Below are 20,578 nucleotides of genomic sequence, written 5' to 3' on the forward strand. Positions count from 1 at the left end.
TGTAGATGTTGTACAGTTGGTGTTGCAGAGTAAATATTATATATAGAGGAAGCTGTTGCTGAGGCCACTGAGTTATGTACTGTGAGTTATGTACTGTACTGTGAGTTATGTACAGTACTGTGAGTTATGTACTGTACACTGAGTTATGTACTGTGAGTTATGTACAGTACTGTGAGTTATGTACTGTTAGTAATGTACTGTGAGTAAAGTACACTACAGTACAGTGAGTTATGTACAGTACAGTGAGTAGAGTACAGTACTGTGAGTAGAGTACAGTACAGTGAGTAGAGTACAGTACAGTACGGTGAGTAGAGTACAGTACTGTGAGTAAAGTACAGTACTGTGAGTAGAGTACAGTACTGTGAGTAAAGTACAGTACTGTGAGTAAAGTACACTACAGTACAGTGAGTTATGTACAGTACAGTGAGTAGAGTACAGTACTGTGAGTAAAGTACAGTACAGTGAGTAGAGTACAGTACTGTGAGTAAAGTACAGTACTGTGAGTAAAGTACACTACAGTACAGTGAGTTATGTACAGTACTGTGAGTAAAGTACAGTACTGTGAGTAGAGTACAGTACTGTGAGTAAAGTACAGTACTGTGAGTAGAGTACAGTACAGTGAGTAGAGTACAGTACTGTGAGTAGAGTACAGTACTGTGAGTAGAGTACAGTACTGTGAGTAGAGTACAGTACAGTGAGTAGAGTACAGTACTGTGAGTACAGAAAAGAGGCTTCATGAGGTCTTCAGCAGCAGCTTCATGAACCAGATCAACGAGGACTTTAATAAAACACCTTCAATAAATCCTGCAGCGGTACTGATGAATGTTTTTAAATAACGATTCAGCCAATTAAGCAAATAATGTGTGAAGTTTGGAGCTTTAATGTCTCATTTAAGAAGGTGAAGAGCAGAAAGTGACTGAGTGTGTATTGTGTGTGTCACTGAATCAACACATCGACGGTGACATCAGATTAATGAACTTAATCACAATTACAAATTAGCTTCTTTATGAATTAAGTCTTCACTGCTTTCACAGTTTGAGTAAAAGTCTTCATCCAAAGTGACGCGTTGAGTCACAACATATACAGTAGCATAAATATAATATAAAGTTTGCATATTGCTTCATATGGTATATTTACTGTTAATATCTTCACTGAATCTCATGGCAGCGCATGCAGACGCTGCAGAGACGGCGGGCTTGAAAACGCTGGACTGACAGACAAAAACCTCCCGAGAGCCAAGTATATGCTGAGAAACACATGAATATGAGCTTATTGTTAATAATGAACCACAACTGGTGTTTATTCATGTTCCCGTGGTTGTCAAACTGTTTTCATCACTTTTGACGGCAGCTGTTGTTCTGCTGTCGAGGCTCCGACACGAGAACCAAATACAACTGATGAACACAATGGATGCTTCTTATCCCGCGACTGGATTCATGGATGTTCAGTTACACACACACACACACACACACACACACACACACACACACACACACACACACACACAGCAGCAGACGATTGGTTGCACCAAAGGTCACGGGCCTCGGCGTCGTTCTGGACAGCACTCTTTCATTTGCGTCCCATATTCTCCAGACTCCGCCCATCACTGATCCAGTCCAGCACCCAAATCCTGCTCCACTCATTTGTCACATCCTCACCGGACTCCCCACGTCACTCATCGGACCACGTCACTCATCCAACTTCACTGGCTCTCTGTACATCACCGCATCGACTCCAAAAACCTCCTCCTCACCTATAAAGCTCTCCACAACCCAGCCCCCACCTACCTCTACGACCTCCTTCAGGAATACACTCCCTCCTCACCCTCCCTCTTCCTCTTCTGGACTGCTAACCATCCCCACGCCTCAGTGCCATCGGCGCCCGAGCCTTCATCTGCTCAGCAGCCTCTGGAGCTCCCTCCCCCACACATGAGACAATCAGACTCCATCACACCGTTCAAGCCTCAAACTCACCTGTTCAAACTGGAATACTCGTGATAACTGGTCCCTTTGCACTTCACTTGTTTTTATATTGATGCTCTGTTTTACTGTTGTTTCTATCTTTCATGCTTTAATCTTTTCATCCTGTATTATCTTATTGTAAGGCGACCTTGGGTGACTTGAAAGGCGCCTCCAAATAAAATGTAGTACTATTATTATTATTATGAAGCTGATGAGGAGTTTGAAACAAATGAGCTCAACATGCAGGAGCGAGGTTATTAACTGTCTGCTTCTTTTATTTATTCATTCTCAAGCGCACAGAGAGACTCTGAAAGGTCTGTCAGCTCCATGCCCAATTAAACACTTTGCAGCACTTTGAGAAAAGTGTCTTTGAAAAAATAAATACATGAATAAAAAAGCTACAGCGCTCGAGCAAAGGAGAAAAAAAGTGTTTTGGAGCCGATCTGAAACACTTTGTGGCCTGGTGTCCCTCTGCAGGGTCTCCTCAGCGTCTCTGCCAAGACGGTGACTCAGACATCGTCTCTCTCCGCGGGCGCCGCTCTGCTGCGTAACCCAGCAGAAGGAAAACCACAGGCTCCAATATCTTTGTCTTTTTGGAGCAAGTGCTACTTTTTCTCTCCCTCTGTCTTTCCTTTTATCATGCAGTGTTGCACAGGATGGGGGGGGGGGGGGGGGGCTGATGGGACACAACTCAGTCCAGAGTCCCTGAACACCAGACAGTATATATAAGTATATCTATATATGAGTGTATATCTGTCATCCCTGTTCTTATTTTATTATTCTATTTCGTGTGTTTAGTTTATTTCTACTATGACAAAAAAAAATCCCCTTGGGATTAATAAAGTATCTATCTATCGATTGATCTATCTATCTATCTATCTATCTGTCTATCTGTCTATCTGTCTATCTATCTATCTGTCTATCTGTCTATCTATCTATCTATCTATCTATCTATCTATCTATCTATCTATCTATCTATCTATCTATCTGTCTATCTATTGATCTATCTATCTGTCTGTCTGTCTGTCTATCTATCTATCTATCTATCTATCTATCTATCTATCTATCTATCTATCTATCTATCTATCTATCTATCCATTTTAAAGGACTCCCTCTGCTCAGAGTCTCAGCTTCTCTCTTCGTTGCTTCACGGTGCAGAACAACGCAGCATGAAACCAGCTTTGTTCCAGCAGCCATCACGCAGGTAAACACATTATAATTATAACAGCACTGATCTGGAGCTTTGTGTACTTTTGATCATGTTTGTTTGGTTGTCTGAGTTTGTGTAATGTATGTCGAGATGGATGCCTCGTTGTTCTTCTGTTTTCTACTGTTGCAGACCAAGTTTACCTTCAGGTACTAATAAAGTAACCAAAGCAAACCTTAGCGACTGTGTCTGTGAATCTCGCCTTCTACTGCAGCAAACTGCATGAAAACGTAAGCGTTTGTGCTCCATCGTGTTCAAGGACCCGCCGTGGTAGTCACGTTTACTCCAGAAACACCTTTTTATTCCCTGTTTTATTCTGCTGCTCACTCCCTGCTGACTCCTCACTTCCTGCTCTCAACCGCTACGAGCTGCTAGCGATAGCACAGCTGAGTGCATCGCTGACATTTAGCCGCTACTCTGCGCCCACAGTTTGAAGAGTTTGTGCACTTTTATAGCTTTACTCCTCGCTCAGCCGTTGCTGTGTGGGCCGACGGCTTGATGAGTTTAATTCAGGGTTTGTGCTTGTATGAAGTGTCTACTGAGGTCGCCGCTTGTGTTTTAAAATTTGAATGAAGCGTGTTTAGCTAATTGTGGGTCACATTAAATCACACAAAACAAGTTGTTGCACTCTTTGTAGTTCTGGTCTATTCTCTCTCACTGAGTTTCTTTGCAGTGTTATTTTTATAGGATCTGATGAGGGCCGGCTGCAGCCCCCCCCCCCTCGACCCCACCGCTCAGCCTCTCCTCTGTAGGTCACATCTGGCAGTAAGACAGCTTATATCTGAGCTTATGGTCTGCTGCGTACATTAATGTCCCCGTTGCAGTCATCAGTTGCAGCCAGTGGAAGGCATCTCGATATAAAATACCTCCATTTCCTATCCTTGAACTTGCACGATCGTCCTCCCATCTCAATCTCACGATCTCTGCCTGGAAGAGTGTTACGAGGCGCATCGCCTGAGAATGAAAATATATATCCCTCGAATCCACCATTTATTTTATTTTTCATCTCCTCTTCACTTGAGCACCTTCCAGCGTTTATCTCCTCACTGGCTATCTGTGTGTGAGGCAGGATGGTGTGGGTTGTCGGGGCCCCTCAATCAGGCACCCTGAAGCACGGAGCCGTCCTCCATTCACGCTGACGGTTATTGTCTCTTTAGAGATACAGCTGGCAGCCTGAGTCTGTGTGTCATTAAGAACTGGGGGCCTTTCGCCAGCTGGCCATATCGTATCTATCTGGCGCGGTGTTCTCCACTTGGGTGTTGCCAGCAACACCAACCCACTGTTTGGGAGCTCATGAAATGCGTGTCAGTCCCTCAGCCTTCAGGAGCAGGACTTTGTCCCTGTGGTGTTGTTAGCGGCACTGCATGTTGACACTTTCAGGGGGTAGATCCAATTAAAGCTGGGAATGATTGGGAATATTAACATATCTATCATCACAAATAAGGGAAGGGGAAGTGTGGGTCGTAATGTGATTATGTTCATTGTGGAGGTTGGACAATTAAGAGTAAATGGCGGAAAAGACAAAGGACATAAAAAAGGAAATACAAATACATTAAGATGAACAATTTTATCATTTTAGACAACTTTAATGCGCGTGATAATCCAAAACCAAGTGAAGATTTTGCATCCTGATGAAAAACGTGTGAATGGAGACCAGTTACTGCATCTATTTATCATTCCAGTGCTGCCACTCAATGGTAGCATGAAGGAGTGCACACCAGTGACTCACGATGCAGAAAGGATCTGCTCATCTCGTGAAGCTACAGCTATAATTGACATCTTTATTAGTGTTCATGTACATTTTCATTTTCATGTATATATACTTTTTGTCAATAAAGTCTTCATCAGCCTATCGTTCTATTCCTGAATGTACATTTCAAACCAACCGGACCGATCCTGTTGAAACTCTTCTTGGGGCGAAACATCCGCCAAAAGACTCGTCTGTTAAATGACGTGTCAAAATGAAACTGGTGGGTTGCTCGTCACTTCCCTGAGCTTCAAGGTGCTCAGAAGAGTGATTACGTGAAATGAAGCATCGCTAACTTTACTCAAGGTGCAGGATGTTCAAGGTCTCTGCCGACAGTGACGAAGTGACGCCAAGTGGATTGACATTTCACAAAAGGCCAACGCGACCATTTTGCCGATGAGCGACGTCACGCTGTCGCTAAAACAAGGTGGATGTGTCTTGTCTTTTTGACTCTTGATTGTAAGATGTAGTTAAATTAGTTGAACTGTAACATCAGTCAATGGCCACACGGCCTCTGTGCTCGCCCTGATGGACAGGAGAGGGCAGCAAAGTCAAAACAGCTGCTTGTTGAGCACCTCGGCCCACACGGAGGAGGATGTAACATGAGCTCCCGGATGACTTTGAAACCAGAATACACAGAGTTTGTGTACTCATCAAGTACAATGGAAAGCTAAAGTGTTGGATGAATTAAACATTTAGTGCAAAAAAGTAGCTTTTTTTGGCAAAGCCAAGTTGTACGACACATTAATCACACATTTTTTAACATTTCTGATCGTCATTTTACTTTAGCTTCTGTTGGCATGCGAATGGCTTGTACAGCTCGAAGGGAGACGGAAATCAATCATTGATTTTGGAGATGTCCTTTTTTCAACTGCGGTGTTGAACTTACATTTATGTACAATTGTGACCTTTGAAGCAACATGAAATGTCATGAGATCTGCACCAAATTCATTGGGTTTCATTGTCTGAACTTTATGGCAATCCACCCAACGGTTAAGGAGATATTTCACTCTGGACCAACGACACTGAAAACAGTGACTTCTTGGAAACTAAGGCACCAACTGAAACGTATGGCTTTCTACATTTGCTTTGGATTAACGCAATAGTACATGACGTAGCCTCCCATCTTCAGTAACAAACAACATACTCTACTTGACCTCTACCTTTATCTCACCCCTAACCTCTTTCATGAGAGCATCGGGATGACAAGGATTACATGATGATCACACGAGCTTACGATACAAATGCTTCATCATGAACATGATGCGTTCCCACATACAATTCAGTACATCAAGTACAAGTTCACCTTTCCACGCTCGCCAAAACCTCTCAGCTTCCCTCTGCTCTCGTGACGTCGCCCCGTCCCGTCCTCCTCCTCTCGTTTCAGGCCTCCGGCGTCTACTTCCTCGCGCCGGCGCTCTGTTTCTGGTTGTGTTTCTGCGCAATGCCGTAGGGCACGTGGGCGGCGACGGTGCCCATCTCGGCCGCGCCTTCCACATGAAACATCTGATCGTCGAAGTAGATGTGAGGCCGGATCTTCTCCAGCATGGGGCCCTTGGGTGCCCCCGCCAGGAACAAGGCCTCGTCGATCTCCAAGCCCCAGGCCCTGAGTGTCTTCAGCGCCCGGATCCCAGAGCTGGCTGCGCTGCGGGCGGTGACCAGGTACGTTCGGATGGGACAGTCCAGGCGCTGGCCTTTGGCGTAAAACTTCTTCTGGAGCTTCCCCAGCGCCTCCAGGAAGCCCTTCAGGGGACCCTGAAGAGGAAGAAAGCGATCGAGACAAAGAGAGGATGGAGAGATTTTGGGTTCGGGAAACACCGTCTCAAGGAAGTTCGTGAAATAGTTACGAAATGTTGGTGGGTTTTTTTTCAGGACGACATTACTTTTACAAAACAAGCATTGGGTTTAGGCAACAACATGACTTTTAGTTAAATTTGGGATGAACGTCATCGCGGGGCTTAAAATAACTGCGTGCACTTAAGGTTGAGGCAACAAAACAAACTTTAGGTTCAGGCGACAAAACCACAACGACGCTTTGGGTCACGTGGCGTCGACTTCAGCAGTTGGAAATCATGTGTTTGTGGATGTGTTTAATTTGTGTTTCCAACAGGAAAAAGAAGCACAAATTTCTTCCCATTGGTAGCGTTCTCGTCCTGACCGGCACAAGAAAAAGAAAAAAAGAACAATACGTGCATTTTGTGACTAGTTGATGAGCTGCTGTGACGCTGGACTGATTCATTAAGACATCATTAGTTACTAATCAATGCAACATCGAAGTGTGTGCATTGAGCACAAGCAAACCTTTATTGAATTACCACCGTTTTGTTCTCCGGCCTGCATTGCTAGAACACTTGATAAAACAATGACCGACTGTCTGACTCCTGATGTGTGAAACCATTAATCAAATCATCTTTTATAAATTGATGACGTAAAGCAATGATGATGAACGATACAGCTAATGACGTACATATTTTATAAGGAGAACATCTGCACGATCATTTACAGCTGGTTTATTCTGCATGGAAATGGTCATTTACGGTGATGCAATAGGGTTTTACATTTCTTTTTGCAAATCTGTACTGATTCTATCTGTGATTATTTAGCCTAAATGAATAATAACATGTCCAACCAGACTCACGTGGTCCAGTAGCGTGTCCTCGTTGTCCCTCTCATGTTCGAAGAACTTGTCCAGCCCGTGTGCCTTAAAGATGCGCTCCGATTCGTCGGAGAAGAGGACGGCGTCGCCATCGAAGGCCACCCTCAGCTGGGACTCTGACACCTCGGTCAGCTTCTCCGTCATGAACATGGTGGCTGCTGCGATGCCTGAACACGAACACGGACGGAGACGTGGGTGAGAATGCAGGTCCGACGAGAGACTCTTCAAACGAGGCGGTGGGTTTGCTGTCACTTCACTTCACTGCACTTTCATTTACTTCACTTGACCTTTCGCCTTACTCCACTTTAAATGAAACCTCTGCCTTGAGTCCTGCAGACAAGCGCGCACCGGTTTGATACACAACGTGTCGAGGTACAACTCCATACATCACTTTACTTCACTTCACTCTAAGTAAGATAGTTTGGCTCATGACTATGACACATTGAAGTAAACTAAAACAATACTTTCACAAATCACTTCCCTTCACTTCACCTAAATTAAAGTGTTCATCCATTACATATTTTAGAAATAAAGTGTGGGCAAGAAGAAACCAGGCCCAAAAGAAAGCCTCAGTGCAACATGAACAGATATGAAGGTGCTTTTTATAAGGTGAGTGAGAAAACAGCAATATTACCACCAGCGTTGATGCGTTGCATCACAACACAGTCACATCTCTTACAGCTGAAGTGTGCACTTGCCCTTTAACCTGCTTTGACCATCACGTGCTGGCTGGATCAGAAGCGAGTGAACCGAAACATTTACGTGTGAAGAAACAAGTAAAAGGAGATTTTTCACTTCATTTGCTGCTTGAACACAATCAGCAACAGCTGCAGCTTCCACGGCCTCCAAGTCACAGAAAGTCTTGCAAATGTCTTCACAGCTAATGAAGCCCTTTCAAGGAAAATGTCAAGGATGCTTCCTTTGAATGTGTGTGTGTGTGTGTGTGTGTGTGTGTGTGTGCCCCCCAACAGAGTCGCTTGCATTAGTGACATGAAGCGTGTTAGTCGCATGAAGAATGTCACCTGCAGAGTCCTGCGGTCCCGCTGGGTTCAATCAGCTCTGCAGTTCATTTCCCTCTGCAGCCCTCGACACACAGAGCGACTCAGCCGGTACATTATGTTACTTTATGCTCCTCATTAGCACAAAAGAAATCATCTTTTTGTGTCAACAAGCTCAAACACATCTTGTTTTCCAATTAGTTTGAAATGTTGTTCATTCTGTAATTTGCGTTCTTTTCTTTTTTAACCCCATTTGTGTCCACTCTATTGCCATAGTTGCTCTTTTCCCCTTTTGACAGCAAAGCGGCATGTGAACCGCGACTTTCACATCGCTGTCTTCTTTCTAACATCTTGAGCTCCTCTGGCACAGACTGGCCAGTGTTTTTAAAAAATCGATGCACATTTAGAGCCACGGTTGGAGCTAATGGGATGTCGTGACGCGCAGGAATCCATCAGGGCAACACAAGGAGGGGGGTCGCACTGTGCTGGTTCACGTGTGACTGCAGCATCACAGCAGACGTCAGTCACTGCTGCTCGCTATGCAAACGCTGTGTCAGGAACACGGAGCTGGAGACGACTGCAGCTCGCCGGTTGTGTGTGATAAATTAACCTCATCCTAATTCTTACCATTTCAATTTAGGTTCAAAAGCATGTGCTGGACTATTTTTTGCATTACAGCTACTTCAGGCTTCAGGATTCAAAGCAATCTTAGAAAATTCTTGAATTACTCTGGAAGATCAAAAACTATGTCTTCTATGAAGGTAATATTTCCTGATTGTGGTGGAACAAAACAGAAGCAAAGAGATATGTTTGGACTAAAACCTAGGATGGCGTGGCTCTGAGCCTCACCGCCCTGAATTGTTGTCATTGTCGTCATATTATTGTCGGGCTTTGCATCACATTTTATTATAAAGTGACAGAAACTTCCTCACATTTGACTTTTAATCCGATTTGGATGTGGGTCAAAAATAATCCTCTGTGTGTGTGTGTGTGTGTGTGTGTGTGTGTGTGTGTGTGAGCTCACCTTCAGCCAGCGCCTCCCTGACCTTGTCGGCGTCGGCGGACAGGTAGAGGTTGGTGTGCCAGGCCTTCAGGTAGCCGATGGGGCTGCTTCCTCCCGTCATACAAAACCTCTCGATGAACAAGTCTGAGGACGAGAGCGACAAACAGCAGCAAGGTTTTAAGTCTGTGTCCATCATTAAAAGTCAACATCCAGTGTACTGCAGCCCTTCAAGCCCTCATAACCCGAACCCATCATCCTATTTGTTGTTTGAGTTGTGTTTCGAGGTTGTACATGGACACTATATGTAGTGTAGCCCTGATTCTTGTTACATTTTGTTTTGTTTTGTTTTTTTGTCACACTTTCAGGAGCCCTATGGAGGAAGGGGGGGATAAAAAGGGTAAACTAACAAGTACTTAAAAGGGTGAAATGGTCCAGAGAGAAGGGGGAAGAGTGTCTGGCCGAGGCCGTCTCCTCATTCGCTGCAGAGGACTGATCCAAACAGCGGCGGCGAGGCGCTGTGTGGAGAACTCATATCAGGTAATTAGATCTGTGATTACGGCTCCAGAGGGCTCGGGAGTGAAGCGACGAGAGACTGATGTTGGGATGGCGACGTGACAGAAAGAGTTTGAGAAGAGTTGAAGGGTGCAGAGAACGAGAATGACACCAAAGAAAGATGGAGACACAGTCAAAGAGAAGGTTATCGCCAGGCCGGGAGATTGATGTGTCGATTATAAAAAAAGAGACGGCGAGGTTGAGCTTTTTTATTTAAAGCGGCACCTCGTCTTCGACGTATTCCACATTTAAAAGGGCACTCAAGTCATTTAGTTTTGCACGTCCATAAAGATGAGAGACTTGTTAGAGACATATTTAATGCAATAATGGTCCAAATTGATGCAGCAGGAGCCGAGATATCCAGACGTTCAGACCTCAGTGTGACTCACACACACCAGCACCAGTGCAGGCTGTCCTCATCCAGCATCTGCAGCAATACAGAGAATAATGCGTACAGATCCCATTGAATTACTTGTAATCATGTATGAGGAAGAAGGAAGACCACCCCAATCAACACGTGTCACTGGCTTTCATAAGAAAACGCACAAAAAACAAGAAGTAACTTATCGCAGGACAGCATGTGATAGCTGGCTGAGGATGCGTTGACGAATCATGAGCAGTAAAGTTATCTCTTATTGTCTGATCTTCAGGGCTTCTGTCACGAATCCGTGATGTAAACACAACTGAAATAGGACGGCGCCAAAGCGGTGTCGAGGCGTGTGGGGAGCAGGGTCTGTGTGAAGATGCTAATGTTGACAACAACAAAGGGATGCTCCGTCGGCATAAATAAACATCGCCGGCCCAAATTACATTTTGAAGTCAGACATAAAACTAGAGGGGAATCGTCTCAGTGAACTATTGAATTTAAAGTGACAGTATTCATCTTGTCGTATCGTCCCAGGAATCTGTGCTCTCCTCTTGTGTCTTGTCTTTTTACTTCCTGTCTCTGCTCTGATGTGATCCACCTGTGTGTCATCCCCTGCTCCCCTCGTGTACATGTGTGAGTTCCTCGTGTCACTCCGGTCCGTCCCAGGTTGTTTTCTTCTTTGTACTGCTGCAGCCTTCACCCTCCAACATTGTCTCCTACAAATTATTTCCCCCAGAACTAAGACGCAGCTTCAATTACGTTGACTAGAAACCTATTTTCTCCCTCATCACGTTGGTGTTTGACGCATTAGTCAACGTAAATAAAGATGCGCATTAGTTCTGTGGGAACGGAGAGACGAATGTTTCCTGTTGCGTTCAGTCTGTATTGTTGCTCCCAGCTTTGTGTCTTAAAACACATCACACACACATCAAACACACAGGTTGCAGCATGAGCCACGACAACAACGTGAAGGCCCTTCATGGTGTCGATGCCAAACTCTACTGCAAATGCTAAAATATGTAGCGCAGTTTCATAAGGACTAAGACTTGTGGATGCAAAGACAGACGGAGACAAAGTGACTCATGAACGGGCTTGAGAGCAGATGGAGACTTCAAAAAACACCCGAAAGAAATGGAGTTCAAAGGACCAACTGTCCTCTACAGATTCTGGTTTATTTAGCTTTGTAGTCCGGCCATGTTGAGTTTGGTCCCCACGTCTCGCTGCACCGCATCATTTCAACACCCCCCCCCCCCTCCTTTAAGACTGGTGGGGGAGCGTGGGAGTCCCTCAATGGAAAAAATCCTCTCCATTGATGTCTTTGTGTCTCTTTTTCTTTCCCTTGCAAACCTGTTTTCATATCTTCTATCTTTGTATGATTTATTTACTTGTTCAGAAAGATCTAAAACATGGAAATAAGGAAAGCAGGAAACCGGCGGGACAGCAGAGACGCTGCTGTCACATCAAAGAACGAGCTTCATCGTGCATTTTAACACTTTACCGTCAGAGCAGTGAGGCGCATGACGTTGTGCATATAGGAGCCCTGTGTGAGGCCATGTCGTAGCTCTGCGGTAGTGTTGTCGTATTTCCACGGGGACGAGCGTGTTGGATCGTGAAATCTCGATGTGAGCACCTGTTGTTGTTATTATACAATGTTAATATACATGCAAAGCAGATGAATGAAATGACTTATCACTGTGGCAGGAGAGTGTTCCCACCGGCTTCAAGGCTGCCCCTGTGTGTGTGTGTGTGTGTGTGTGTGTGTGTGTGTGTGTGTGTGTGTGTGTGTGTGTGTGTGTGTGTGTGTGTGTGTTTATTTACTGTCCCTCGGGTTGTAGCATATTTTAGAGAGACGAGCATCTCTCTCAGCTTCACCTCAGCCGGACACATTTTCTGTTGTCTCTCTCTCTCTCTCTCTCTCGCTCTCTCTCTCTCTCTCTCTCTCTCTCTCTCTCTCATGTCTTTCTCTCCATTAAAGGGGAGTCCTTCCTTCCCCTCGGCTTCCTCTCAAAAAAAAGTGGTGAAGTGATTTTGGAGAAAGTGGGTTTTCCAGCACATCAAAAGCATCCCAGCCAGCTTGGACCCTCAGCAGTTTGCACACAGAGCCAACAGATCAGAGCACAAGATTTCCGTTTCCACGGCTCGGCACAAAATAACAGCGTCAGAATGTTGTTTGTTGATTTCTGATACGATCTCGCTCTGGAACTGGATATTTGTCTGTGCTCACAAACAGACTCCGGGACAGTTTGGATCGGCAGCCAAAACCTCCTCCATTGGTGTTGGTTGAACACCGGAGCCCCTCAGGGCAGTGTGCTCGGCCCCCTCCTGGTCAAGCTGAAGACACACGGCCCTGTCCTCAACCACGCAGCCCGGATGAAGCAGCTGAAACGTTTCCTGGGACTCAGCATCACAGACGAGCCGCCATGATCGTCACACACCTCCACGCAGCGCGAGAAAGCTGACAAAATGTGTGTATTTCTGACTGAAACTCCAAAAAGTCAAGGTTCCCGTACCAAGTTTCTTGTCAACTAACACATAGCCATGGTTTGTGCCACCGGAGGGCTCTGCAGCAGGTGATGAAAACCACCCAGAACATGGCGGGTACCCGTACGCCGAGCATCAGGGAAGAGGCCAAAGTTCACCGTGACGTGCGTCGGGCGTCGTCTCGTGCGCTCTGCGACTCCTCAGCCTCTTCTCTGGCTGCCGGTGGGAGTGAGGGCGACCAGGAACACCGGCGCTCTTTGGGACGGCGTGCAGCTGGCAGCTCGCTTCTTTCCAGCTGACTCGGCATTCTGCTGCTGCAGCTTCGCTCCTCTCTTTAGTTTTGTTGCTTTCATTCATTTTGATGTTTTTCTTTTCAGCCACACGTTCTCCACCCATGAAGCACACACACTACTGACACTTACCCCAACGGTTGACCTTTTAATTTGGTTTAATTTGTGTAAATTAAGCGTGCTTTTCTGTGTTCTGGCCTGCAGACGCTTCGGTCACAGCCATGTCCTGACTATATAGTTGCCCCCGGTCATCTAAATGCAAGGAGAGAAACTTTAGACCTCATCCTGCAACTGTTAAAAATAGCGAGCAGGTGACGGGAGATACATTAGTATGTGAATATTTGTCTGAGGTGCCCAGATTCAGTTTCAAATGTGAGAAGCTTAAGGAGCAAGTGCATGTTCCCGTCACCCGCCGAGACATTTTTCTCGTTGACACAGCACTAATGACGTTAAACCAACTCGTATCTCCGTGACATCCCAGAGGCCGTGTTTTCCTGCAGTGCCTGTAGGAAAGGTCAGAGGTCAGATTCGTAAGGCCCCTCACGCAGAGAGCCACCAGAGAGATCTAACGCGGCAGCATCTGGGAGGCAGCTTGCGGCTCCGCTCAGACCTGTTTTTCTTTTCGGGCCTCTCGGATTATTCTCACATCCCGAAGGACGCGGAACTCTGCGGACGTGAAAACATTGGAAGGAGCCGGACAGGAAGTGGTCCGCGAGGAAGATGTCATCACGGGGTCTGAGGTTTTTCCTGGGAAGCATCCCGTCAGTCAGCTGTTCATACAATTTGTTGCTTGTTTTAGTGGAGCTTGCAGTCTGATTTTGTCTTCACATGTCGAGTTTTGAATGAGAACGATTCGGACGTCAATCATTTTTTTTCCAGAGCATTCGCACCGTGAATAAAAACATCAACCAGTCACGTTGTTTGGAACAGACGTAATCAAAAGGTACACCATCGAGTTCAACAACGAGGAGGCTCGGAGGCTTTACTACTCCGTTCAACCCCACTCCTTTTGTTCTTACCTTTCAAAATAAAAGCACCATAGACTTATAAACTGCGTGAATGTTTAACCGGAGGGAACTCAAGTACACTCAATTAAGTAAAATGGCTTTTCAGTAGCTTCGGATATGAAACCTCTTATTGACAGACTGTGAGATCCTCTGTGTGTGCAAACCTTTTGAAACTCTGACTGAAAAACGCTACAAAAGATTTTGTGAATTCTTCACAGTGTAAAAGGCCTTTATAGTCGTGATTTCCTAAATTGTTTTCCCCTCTCACAAATTATACTTGTGCAGTGAGATAATGATCTTGTCAAACTGAATTGTAAGGGCTTGACATCTGATATGTTACTCGCCCATCACCGTCTGTTACCCCACAACAGGAAGCTATTTAAAGCCATTGTCCTGCCGCCACGCTGTAACGATGGATAGTGATTGAGGGCGACATCTTAATGATTTGACTTACTGTGATGGTTGATGGTGTTGATGAGCCGGACCCCCACGTGGGCGTGGTTGTACGTCACCAAAACAATGTCAAACAGCTCCTCACTTTGCGGGTACAGCTCGCGCAGACGAGCGTTCACCGTCTCCAGCGCCTGTCGGGACACAGACAGCAACAAGTCAGCGAGGGGAAAGCGTCGGCCGGCGGCTCAAACCCCGCACCGCACGCCGTGTCAGTGTGACTTTGACCTTGACGAAGGGGAAGGCGGGTCCCGGGGCGAAGGGTTCGTTCTCGTGTTCGATCTGGTACCTCAGGTACTCCTCCACGCCTTTCTGCTCGAACACCTTCTGCTCCAGCTCGGTCCGAAACAAGACGCGGGAGGAAACCGCGACGGTCACCGCGTTCTCTGGCTTCGGCTAAAAGAAGAAAAATAAAGGACAAGATAGACAATGGCATGATGAAGACGAGCAGGGAGGACGAGCGAGCAGTAATGACACATGAGAGGATGACTGGAAAACACAGTGGGAGGAGAGGGGAAAGCTGTATGAGGCATTGGGGCAAAAACTGACCCTCAAATTAAACTAAATCTCCTTTTTACAAGTGTGTGCATAAATAAACACTTTTTTTCCCGACAAGAGGCCATTAGCGTTCACTCATTCATGGACTCATTGAGCCCTATCGTGAAGGTTTGTTTCTCAATCTAACTCGCTGGTTTTGTTCCAATTCTCATCGTTGAGGTGACCCTGTGAGGCGATGGAAAGTGTTCCTCTGTTACATCTCCTGATCATTAACAGGTGGCGCTGTGGCCTCACGTTGCCTCCTGCGTGGGCGTTGACGCTCGGCGGTGCCAGTGTTTAACAAAAGAGGAGGGCGGCTTTCCTCTGGGGGCGGCGGCTTCAATGGCCACGGTGGGCAGCTGCGCCGGGTTGTTGGGGAAGAGCGCCGAAGAGACTTAAAGGACGGGGATGTGCTTGTGAAAGTGAGGCGTCCAACAGAGCACACAGCTTTGCCTGAATGTGTGGCTGAAACGCGCTGCGCAGTGTTTCACGTGTGAGTTCAAATATCTTTCGTTCGGTTCTAAATAATGCACGTTGCCGGCAATAATCCAAGGATAATAAATATTTAATAACATATAGTGTTGACTTTTCCATTGATATAAAGTGCAGCTTCATTAGTACTGGAAGAAAACAATGAGTGCAATGCAAAAGGGCACAAGCGCATAACAGCAATAACTAAAGCATGATTTTCAGTCAATATATGAATCCAGTTTGTGTGTGTGTGTCTGTGTGTGTTCGTCTGTGCAGTGGGGCATAAATCTATGTAATAAAACACACATGCAAGTTTTGTGCTCATGGCTGTGTGCTGGTAAATAGGCCACAGGCTGGACAGATTCACTGCCCCTGAATTGAGCTTTATTCCATCACAACACTGCTGCCTGCTGACAAGTCACCTATTTACCTGCTAACACACACACACACACACACACACACACCCACACACACACACACACACACACACACACACACACACACACACACACACACACAAACACACAGGATTAATCGCAACCCACATCTAAATCAGATTAAAAGTGAAATTTGATCAGATGATGACACTCAAATTCGTGCTTAATGTTCCTCCAGTAGGAGTGTGGGTCCTCCCAGGTGTCTTGAAACGCAAACGGCACACAACCCACACCGAGAGACGAGAGGCCTCTGTCGTAGTTGGTCCCCCAGAGTGCCTCTGGCTATTTCCCACACCGACTGTAACCGTCGAATGAGACCAGTGCATGCGTTACACAAACATTCAGAGATTAATTTTTCTTTGTATTCAGCCTCGAAAATATAATATGCCAACAACTCAAAGAGTCGTATCTCTCTCTCCATGTGTGTGTGTGTGTGTGTGTGTGTGTGTGTGTGTGTGTGTGTGTGTGTGTGTGTGTGTGTGTGTGTGTGTGTGTGTGTGTGTAATAAAGAGCACCGCTCTCAGGTTCATTGGCTCGGTCCAGCCTGTAGCCAGCCTGTGCAATATGCTTCAATATGCTTCAATATGCTTCAGCACACAATGATGGGCGTCTAATGGTGGGTTAGAGGAGTGGGTGTGTCTGTGATCATGCAGGCACATCGACAGACAACACAGAGGAGGTGAAGAGAAGGTGAGAAAGCAGAGGACACAATCTTCTGACCTCGTGACGATGGGAGATACTTACAAAAAACACTCCTCCCTCCACCTTCCGGGTTCGTCTCCCTGTCACCTTAGCACAATGACAGTTTGTTTTTATTCATTCAGAGAACAATCATTTCAGCTTCATTGACAATCCTTCCACCAAACCCGCCCAGAGATACAGTGTCTGAAGTTTTGGCCCATACAGAATATTTTATGTTGACACAATGCGCTTCCACAAAGACAGATAGCTGACATAGAACACACTGTGTGCTGTGTAGGTTGTGTAGTGAAAGCATGAACGCCGATTGAATCGCGACAAAGCAGTGTTTCCATATTGGCGTTAAACTAAAGACAAATTGAAAAAGATCAACAAATAATCCGAAAATGTGCAAGAAGATTGAAGCAGATGGAAGGCAAATTAAAGAAGATGAGAAGGTGAATACATATTTGTGCTTCATAGGAGACAAAACAGTAAGTCTTCAGTGTCGCTGATGAAGGACTATGATTCATGCTGATTCTGTGAAAGCTAGCTTCTGGCTCAAGAAATCTCACGCATGCTAATGGTATGTGAGCAGGTGTGCCCCAGACCACATAGAGGTATGTGAGCAGGTGTGCCAAAGACTACATGAAGGCATATGAGCAGATGTGCCCCATACCAAATAAAGGTATGTGAGCAGGTGTACCCCAGACCACATAGAGGTATGTGAGCAGGTGTGCCCCAGACCACATAGAGGTATGTGAGCAGGTGTTCCACATACCACATAAATGTATGTGAGCAGGTGTGCCCCAGACCACATAGAGGTATGTGAGCAGGTGTGCCCCAGACCACATAGAGGTATGTGAGCAGGTGTTCCACATACCACATAAATGTATGTGAGCAGGTGTGCCCCAGACCACATAGAGGTGTGTGAGCAGGTGTGCCAAAGACTACATGAAGGCATACGAGCAGATGTGCCCCAGACCACATAAACCTATGTGAGCAGGTGTGCCCCAGACCACATAGAGGTATGTGAGCAGGTGTTCCACATACCACATAAATGTATGTGAGCAGGTGTACCCCAGACCACATAGAGGTATGTGAGCAGGTGTGCCCCAGACCACATAGAGGTATGTGAGCAGGTGTTCCACATACCACATAAATGTATGTGAGCAGGTGTGCCCCAGACCACATAGAGGTATGTGAGCAGGTGTGCCCCAGACCACATAGAGGTATGTGAGCAGGTGTTCCACATACCACATAAATGTATGTGAGCAGGTGTGCCCCAGACCACATAGAGGTGTGTGAGCAGGTGTGCCAAAGACTACATAAAGGCATACGAGCAGATGTGCCCCAGACCACATAAACCTATGTGAGCAGGTGTGCCCCAGACCACATAGAGGTATGTGAGCAGGTGTTCCACATACCACATAAATGTATGTGAGCAGGTGTGCCCCAGACCACATAGAGGTATGTGAGCAGGTGTGCCCCAGACCACATAGAGGTGTGTGAGCAGGTGTTCCACATACCACATAAACGTATGTGAGCAGGTGTGCCCCAGACCACATAGAGGTATGTGAGCAGGTGTGCCCCAGACCACATAGAGGTGTGTGAGCAGGTGTGCCAAAGACTACATGAAGGCATATGAGCAGATGTGCCCCATACCAAATAAAGGTATGTGAGCAGGTGTGCCCCAGCTCTATGAATAACCCACTGTATGGGTGTGATCCCAGAGGCCAAATCTGTGCTGTGATTTGATACTGGTAGTGTTTACAGCGTGACCTCTCAGTGAGCCTCCTTTACACACATAGGAACGCATTGCTCACAAGGCTGCTCTGCAGGGGAACCCACATCACAATAATCACCTCCTGCATATTCATATGTGTGATGGCAAAGGCAAGGAAACATAATGAAGACTAAACGTCCATGTGTGTCTATGTTATGTTGCACCTGAAGCACCGAATAAGGACGCTGTGGTGGAACCGGCCCCTTCTTCTCTTCCCCACCCTGTGTATTAATCCTGTCAGAGCTCTGCCAGATCAGCAGGACTGTCGCTTGTGCACAACCCAGATCCATGAGTCAATCCGGTTAAGCATTGTGCGTCTGAGGCCGTGAGACATCCCTGCTGTCCATCTGAGCTGAGATTGAAAAGAGGAAGGGGATTTCCAGACAACAGATATATGAGACGGGAAGCAGTGCGGAGGGGAAATGAAGAGGTTAACGTGTGAGCAGAGGGTGGCGGGACGGGGGGTATTTATAGAGAAGTAAAAGGCCAGTGATGATGCAGTCTGTTCAGGCCTTGGCAGATATGTTATATGGTAACACAGGAGGGTGACTGTGACCCTGCCAGGAATGGCAATTGGTGTGTCTTAAGAGAAGAAAATAAAATCCACTTGTATAGAACTTCTACTAATTAATGTCTACATGTTTTCATTCTCATATTTCTGAAGGACGCCCTTTAAAATGTTCATAATGGTACTTGTGATACCATGAAGGGACATAGAACTGTTGTTTTATTACTAAAAACAAAGACAAAATAAAGCTGAATAACATGATGAGTGATGAGCATTAACATATTGCAGCAGATGTTGTGTATGTAAAGATCTGTGGAGCAATGTCCACCAGAATGGAGTCGCTCCCGCTCTTTGTGTTGTAACACGAGCTTCTCTGCTTTGTTGTCGTCAAACTTTGTTTTTACTTCATGGGAATGCATTAGGCTCCGCCTCCAACGCTGTCTCTGGTTCCCTTCATAAATCCATGATATGAATGTACGGTACATTTTTGCGCTTGTGAAAAAATAATAATCTTTCCTCTCATTCAATATTGACCTTCAGAGTCATTTCCCTTTCTTGGGCCTCAACTTTATTGTGTAAGCTAGATAATCATTTAAATAGATGTGATTCAATTTAATATAAATGCTATTTAGTTACATTGACCTTACCGTTTAATTAAAATTATGAAGCCATGAACATGAAAACATTATTGTACCAATAAAACAACACTCATAACACATTTTGAGTTATGATTAAATGTGTATTTCCTAGAAAAGAAATACTAAACCAACAAGTGTAGATCCATTTAAATAGTGTCCATCAGGCTGCATAATAGGAAACACAATGATGTGGAGAGAAACAATAAGGTGGTTTCATGTAAACATACCAAAGTAAATTACTTACTGGACATATACAGCATCTAGCAAGAGATAAATGAACAGTTAACACGAAACAAAAGCTTGGAAAGTGTCATTTTTATTTGTCTGTGTCTTTAAAAATACAGTGCGCAGCATCCTAAAACAACATCAGGCTCAATGCGATGATATTAATTGGACTTTGTAGTGACGTGCACGTCATCCCCGGCCTCATCCTGCTCAGTTATGACACATATTCATTGAATGAAATGATGTCCTGGTAGATTATCACATGCAGCTGCTGTCTGCACTGTCCATTAGAGAATCTCTTTATTACAGTCAAGTAGAGCGGAGCGTTTGGACGGATGGTTAAGCAGCATAACTGCCATGTAACGGATATTTACGCTCCGGAAATGCATCACTGTGGCCGCACTAATCCTCAAGCAGCAGAGATTACTCAGCTTTTAGCAACTTTTAGCTTCAGTATACCTTGCACCTCACTTTGCTTTTTTCTATTTTTACTGTTCTATCTTTTTTCCCATGACTTAAATCACTCATCTGTTTAGTTTTATATGAGCATATTAGCAAAGAAGTCTGCTCAGCAGGCTG

The 20,578-nt window shown here is 45.5% G+C and overlaps 1 protein-coding gene across 1 annotated transcript in view; it reads right to left on the reverse strand.

Moving 5' to 3' along the window:
• Positions 1–6,246: 6,246 nt before the first annotated feature.
• Positions 6,247–20,578, reverse strand: part of nt5c1aa (5'-nucleotidase, cytosolic IAa) — a 15,742-nt gene continuing 1,410 nt past the window's right edge. Inside the window, exons 2-7 of the mRNA XM_068575559.1 lie at positions 16,909–16,953; positions 14,948–15,115; positions 14,724–14,853; positions 9,594–9,716; positions 7,554–7,738; positions 6,247–6,670 (exon numbers count right to left, since the gene is read on the reverse strand). Of these exons, the coding sequence (XP_068431660.1) occupies positions 6,314–6,670; positions 7,554–7,738; positions 9,594–9,716; positions 14,724–14,853; positions 14,948–15,115; positions 16,909–16,953 (1,008 nt within the window). The 3' untranslated portion in view covers positions 6,247–6,313. The remainder of the gene's footprint in view (positions 6,671–7,553; positions 7,739–9,593; positions 9,717–14,723; positions 14,854–14,947; positions 15,116–16,908; positions 16,954–20,578) is intronic.

The sequence above is a fragment of the Clinocottus analis genome, unplaced genomic scaffold, assembly GCF_023055335.1.
Source record: "Clinocottus analis isolate CAN_PGR_092001 unplaced genomic scaffold, fCliAna1.0.p SCAF_14, whole genome shotgun sequence".
NCBI classification, from domain to species: Eukaryota; Metazoa; Chordata; class Actinopteri; order Perciformes; family Cottidae; genus Clinocottus; species Clinocottus analis.